The sequence below is a fragment of the Corvus cornix genome, chromosome 4 (assembly GCF_000738735.6).
Source record: "Corvus cornix cornix isolate S_Up_H32 chromosome 4, ASM73873v5, whole genome shotgun sequence".
NCBI lineage: Eukaryota > Metazoa > Chordata > Aves > Passeriformes > Corvidae > Corvus > Corvus cornix.
Genome location: NC_046334.1, coordinates 1,035,770 through 1,041,769, shown reverse-complemented (window position 1 = coordinate 1,041,769; position 6,000 = coordinate 1,035,770). Strand labels below are relative to the sequence as shown.

The window sequence follows — 6,000 nt, the reverse complement described above, 5'->3', positions numbered from 1 at the left end:
ACACCTTTCATGTGAAAGAATGTCCCCCAGATCTGTCTTAAAAGTACTTTATTCAGAGGTGATGAAAACTTCTGATCTGTGGATTGCAGTTTGAAGAGTTAATTTAGGTGATGTTTGGATTTTGAGACTCTCACCCTGCACTGATTCCCAGGGCCTCAAAGCAGCTCAGTGATGCAGAGCTGATCCTAAAATGATAAGCCAGTTCAGCCTCAATCTGTCAGAACTTCTGTAACTGCATAGAAGTATTTCTATTCTGGTATTTTGGGAGGCTTTGCAGTTATTTAGGGAGAGTTTGATTCATTGTGAAAGAGAAAAGAATATGATTATAGGTTTGGCTTCTTCTCATGCCTTCTTATTGAATTGGAATAGAACACACAGACTGATGCAGAAAAAAGTTTATTGAATGTTTCACTAACAAAACTACTACTATGGGAATAAGGTTTTTGCTGTTTCATTGCTCCAATTCTGAACCCTGAACTAGGGTCCCACTCCAGCAATTTATGTCCCCTTCACAGAATTTTTTGAGGTTTTAAATGCAAAATGAGGAACAAGAAAAGAAATTTGAGCCAACTTGATTTTTTTTTTTTTCCACCATTTGAACCAGGAGCAGGGGTGGAAGAAGGCATCAGTATCAGTAAAGCAGTGGAGAAAGTGAAATGCTCAACATCTCCCAGAAGAGTTGAGTATTCCTGGCACAGCTGAGGGCTTGGCAACTTTGCAAAACACTTCAGGGTAAGTGGCGTCTTTTGATCTTCTCTGAATCTGTGAGAACTGGAAGCTTGCAGATGCCCAGGTGCTAGAAGGGTCCCTCATCTGCTCTCTCAAATATGGTTTTACAACTTTCTTCTAAGGGCATAAATGCTGCTAATGTCATCAAAGGCCTTTTATGAAGATTGTGCAGAGATTGCTTTAGATTGCTCAGGGAGGGAAGGGCACAGACACTCCTGCTGATGTCTGTAGCAGCCTTGCTGGGGGGAGGACACACAGGGGACTGAAAAAGACAGGTTCCCCAGAGCTGCAAATCAGTGTCGTTTTCCTGACTTCAAGGGAATGACTGCCTTACATCTGCCGGGGATCTGCTCTGTGTGGTCTGAGATACAAAATGGCATTACAGGTACATGCCAGGGACATGGGAAGGGAGTTTGACAACCAGGAGCTGCTCTGGGGAGATGGCACGAGTCTGAGGTTGGAAATGGGAGGAGACAAGTTGGGTTACTGTAGGAGCTGGCATTTGGGTGCTGTCATCCAGGTACTGTGGTGCTATACATACATTTTGGAGAGGAACAGGGGGGCACCAAGGCTCTAGCACAGCAGAGAGCTGAGCTACTCGGCGAAGCAGGAGGCCGGCGTCAGAGCTGCTGGAACCTGCCTCACCTCCCCGTGGTACAGGAGTGGCACAGGGGAGCTGTAGCACTCGTTCCTGTCGTAGGTGTAGCAGGTCTGCGGTTCCTCGCAGGAGTTGCCCTGCTGGGCCTGGTGGATCCCCCCACCCAGCTCAATTTCTACAGGGTCACAATTTTTGCAGCTGGAAGAGATGGAAAATAGAACAAGTGTGAGGAGTTAGATGAAAGGATGCCCCTGCCAAACCCCAAATCTTCCCTGCTCATCTGCAGCTAGAGCCAGAGGAGTGCTGTGCCCTTTCTAGGTGTTCCAGGGGAACATCTGGTCCTCAAGCATCTTTTAGAGCTGCTGCAGGTTAAGTCTTGGGAAGTGAAGTTAGGAAATAAAACTACTTACAGCTCACTCAAGCGGTAGACAAAAGTGGTCCTGAGCGGGGACAAGGGGTCAGAGATGTTCTCCCGAGCCTTCAGGGGGACTCTGCAAAGATGGGAAGAGAATGACTCTCATGAAAACTGCTTATTAAACAGAGTCTGCTCTGTTGTGAGCAATTCTAAACTCTCATCTTCTTCTTCAGGTTATTTTCATTCTGACCCTTCTCCGAATCAAATCCCAGGAAAACAGGAGATCTTGGTCCTCTGCACCCTTAAACGCAACAGCCCTCCCCAACAGCACTGTAGCAATTGATGTAAGTGCCACTTGCAAGGTGACAGGACTGACAGATAGTGTTAACATCTGTTAAACTCCGAGCTGGCAGATGCTTGAGACTGATGGACAGCGATGTTTAACTAGTGGTTCTCCTGTTGTGAGCTCTGCCAGCGCTCCTGCAGCTCTGGGCTTAAGCTGGTCCTTGTTTCCCAGAGACACACACACTTCTGTTGCGTTTGTGTGAGTGGAGAGGACAGGACAAAGTCCTACTCTTGAACTGAGCTCTGTCTCATGGGAGACAGATAGTTTAGGCATGAACTGATAGTTTATCAGTTTAGGCCTAAACTGATAGTTTAGGCACTAACTATTTTCCCAGGCTTTCTGTCAGGTCAGGAAGCCAATCCAGTGTCATGTGCCCAATCTGATTTCAGGTTAGATCAACTTTTGACAGGTCATGCTCGACTTCCCCAGCCTATTTTGTCAAGTTACTACTGGTCTGCTTAAAACATGGAGATGCTTTTTGTATCTCAAGGGACAAACACCAGAGAGGTTCATGTGAGGTAGAAAAGCACTAAGCAGAGGGAAATATTCAGGATACCACAGAAAGCAGTGCATGTGACAAGCTGTTTGCTTCATCGGTGCTGGGACATAAGAACCAATGCAAAGAAAACTCAACACTTCATCCCCTGCTCACCATCGCCGTGAAATACTTGGCTGCCACTTACATGATGCGGATGTTTCTTTCCAGGACTTCTTCATCAGGATTTTCTTTGGAGGGGACAAACTTTGAGGTCACTGTTACACACTGACACTTATTATTGACCAGCACGTACTCCGCATTGGTGGGGCCCACTGGATAACCTGCAAGCACAGGATATAGAATCCCAGAATGAAGAACAAAATCCTTGAAAGCTGCTCTAGCAGAAAGCCAAGGGACGAAAATGCCAGGAATGCACCACTAAGGCACCTGGGTTGATTAAAGTCCAGGCTGCAGCAGGTACAAGTGAATCTCTTAGCAAAGATGAGTTCAGCTGTCTTCCTGCTCAGCTCAGTGTGCTGCTGTATGTGGACGTGGTGGGACTGGAAAGGACAAGATTAGGAACCTGGACGCTTTGGTTCGTGAGGAACAAACATGAAGGAATTGCTTGTAAAATGAGACTTTTAGCCACATCTGGTGACTGAAGTGCTCTTTTACCAAGAATTGGTTAAGTCGTTCCTCTGTCAAGCACCAAGACTGTTCCAGCAGCCCAAACCCCAGTTTGGATCTGACCTCTAAATAGATGTCTCTGACCTTGCCAATGTGGCAGATGTGTCAGTTTTCCTTGAGTGGTATCTTGTCCTTCAGGTTCCTAGGGTAACAGATGCCAAAAAGCACAGCAGGACCCAGCAAGGAGGCAGCCCCCTGACCTGGCAGGGAAAGGCAGGTGGCCCCGATGATGCCTGCGGTTTGCAGGGAAAACTCCAGTCCTGATTTACCTCTCCAAACTGCTGCTTCTGGCATGCTACTCGATATGAAACTCAGTCAAAGCAGGCTAAAACATGCCAGGTGTCACCCAGAGGCTTTTGGGATTTTCCTGATGCAGTGCAATGCTGCTTTACTGTGAGTAGATGGATTTGAAATAGTTCGTTCTTTGCTGGTTTGTTTTCCCCAACCCAGACGCTGGTCTCTTCACCTGTAACAAGCCAGTCTTGCTTTTATGTGTTGTTTTTACATCCCTCTGGATTTCTAAATGCTGCTGAAATCAAGTTCACAGCCGTCACCTTGCAGCATCATTCTTGCTAAGTACCTTCAGCCTGCGTAGAATACCAGACCCAGTGATTTTTGTCATATGGGGACAGTGTGTATTGGGCTCAGATGGAGCTCAGTTCTGGGGACTTGCCTGCTCTGCTTGTCCCTTGGTTTAATCATAGAGAGAAAAAAGAAACAGGCTGAGAACATCTGTGTTAATCATGTCTATAAAGGATTTTGGAGTCACTTGGACTTAAAAGCTTTGGTCCTTCCTGCCCCTATAATATCCTGGTCTCGTTTGCTTCCATTCCAGGTTTTCTGAGATTGTTACAGGCACCAAAACTGTGAAAAAGGTACCGATCTTGTGTAAAATGATGCCTCAGTGACCCTAGAGTTGGCCTGCTGGTTACAAGTGCTGTCTGTGGCCTTTGGCAGCAGTATACCTGCTGGATAAGATTCTCTATGGAGTGTCTAGCTTGGGAAGGAAATCACTTTCCTAGCTTGTTCTCCAAGCTTCTTCTCTGCCAACTCATCATTCCATATGAGCTCTTCCCTCTGATGCAGAAGCCTCCCAGAAAAGCCTCCCTAGTCTCTGGCTCCTTGTCTTGGCCTTTCTTTTGGCTCAAGGGAAGTCTCTGGCTTCTTGTCCATCACACAGGTCCTCCTCTGCTGTCTGTGCTGCGTTCCACATAACACTGTGTGCAGTTCTTCCCAAACCCTTAATCCAAAGCCAATGTTCAAGTCAGATCCTATTGGCTTTTGGGTTGTCCCAAAACCTATGAGAGCAGGCTTTAATTCTAAAATTAGATTAACACAATCTTATGCATATGCAGGTTTTTCTGACTGCTCTAAAAATACTGCCCTGATTTAATTCCTTGTGTTATGCTCTTGGTTTCACTGTTCAAATTACTGGTGCTCCATCAATTTTTCATTTAAGATTACAAGGCTCAAAAAATGTGATTTTATCAGCAGCATCTCCACGTGTCACCCAGTAAAGTCCCCTTGGGGAGAAGGTATTTAAATGCAAAATTTGCTAATGCTGTTCTAAATGTCTGCAGGTTGGATTTCCTGGTGCCTGAGTTACTGCCCTAAGCTGTTCCCTCCCTCCTCATGACTTATGTGGCTGTGTTTTGGACAAAATTTCTCATCTTCCAGTATTGCATTGTCCTGTGATACACCGTGAAGCCCAACAGAATTGCCTGGGGTAAGCAATAAGATGCCCTCTTCCAAAAGCTGCAGGAAATGCAGGGATGCAGCTGTCCGTGCTTTTGGGATGGTTATCCCTGAGCACCGATTCGATCCCGCAGACCAGATCCACCACGTGCAGCAGGATGGATTCAGACTGTGTAGAGACCTGAGACCCACACTGAGGAGTGTCCTGGGAGGACAGGCTGAGCTCAGTTGAAATCAAGAGTTTCCAAGAAATTCAGTGGAGTTACATAATAAGCTACAGTTTAATAGGAACAAATTGGCTGCGGCCTTGCGACAGGATTACCAGAAGATTTTGGAAGCCTTTAGATCTAGCAGGTAAGAGCCTTCAAGCTCCCTAGGACTGCAGAAAAGCAAGCATGCACATTTGCAGTTTATTGCTTCAGAAACCTGATAAAAAATGGCTAATTATCAAGTCTTAAATTTGGAGCTAGTCATCCCTTTATCCTCCAGGCAGCAATTAAAACCACACAGCTCTGATGCAGAAACACCCTGAGGTGTCCAAACACCACTGAAGCACGTCTGCTCAAGCAGGCTTTGAGGTTTGACCTCTGACTGTTAGAATAATTTAGGGTAAATTACACAAAACCTGCCATTGATGTCTTAATCCCAATTTTCCATCTCTTCAATGCTCACCTACCTGCCACAAGGACGATCCCCAAGGAGACGGCCAAGGCCACGCACAGCAACAAAGAGCTCTTCATCTCGCCTTCCCTTCTTTTGAAGAATGTGAGTGGAGAGCCTGACTCTGCCTATAAGGGCGTGTGCAAATTGGTTTCCTAAAATAAACAGCCCAGCCAACACTGGAAAATGTGGCTGGGGACTGAAACCAGGTGTGTTAATGCATCGAGACCTCTGGCTTTCGGAGGGGAAGGGAGCAGGGGGTTGCATTTTTGTTGTGCTTTTTTTCTGTTCTTCACCAACAGGCAACAGAGCTGCTGAGTACAAGGAGGTGCAAAACTACCCAAGCCCTTAGGGGACATCTTGCCATCAGGGCTGGTGGAAGGTACAAAAGTCCAAGACCCACAGCTCTGGCTCCTAATTTTGAGAAATCAGACTCAAAAATCCCGTGAGTC

General features: G+C 46.4%; 1 protein-coding gene across 1 annotated transcript; it reads right to left on the bottom strand.

Annotated features, from left to right (window-relative positions):
• Positions 1-380: 380 nt before the first annotated feature.
• JCHAIN (joining chain of multimeric IgA and IgM) lies at positions 381-5,673 on the bottom strand. The gene is made up of 4 exons (XM_010411311.3): positions 5,565-5,673; positions 2,712-2,847; positions 1,738-1,818; positions 381-1,525 (listed from the first exon to the last, which is right to left on the bottom strand). Exons 1-4 carry the CDS (start codon positions 5,626-5,628, stop codon positions 1,324-1,326), a joined length of 483 nt encoding a protein of 160 aa, XP_010409613.1. The 5' UTR covers positions 5,629-5,673; the 3' UTR covers positions 381-1,323.
• Between the last annotated feature and the right edge of the window lie 327 nt (positions 5,674-6,000).

Excerpts from the sequence above, each read along its gene's own strand:
- JCHAIN (XM_010411311.3), bottom strand. The coding sequence starts at position 5,628 with ATGAAGAGCTCTTTGTTGCTGTGCGTGGCCTTGGCCGTCTCCTTGGGG. Across the intron at positions 2,848-5,564 it reads GGGGATCGTCCTTGTGGCAG|GTTATCCAGTGGGCCCCACC; the intron begins GTAGGTGAGCAT and ends CTGTGCTTGCAG. Across the intron at positions 1,526-1,737 it reads GTCTACCGCTTGAGTGAGCT|CTGCAAAAATTGTGACCCTG; the intron begins GTAAGTAGTTTT and ends CATCTCTTCCAG.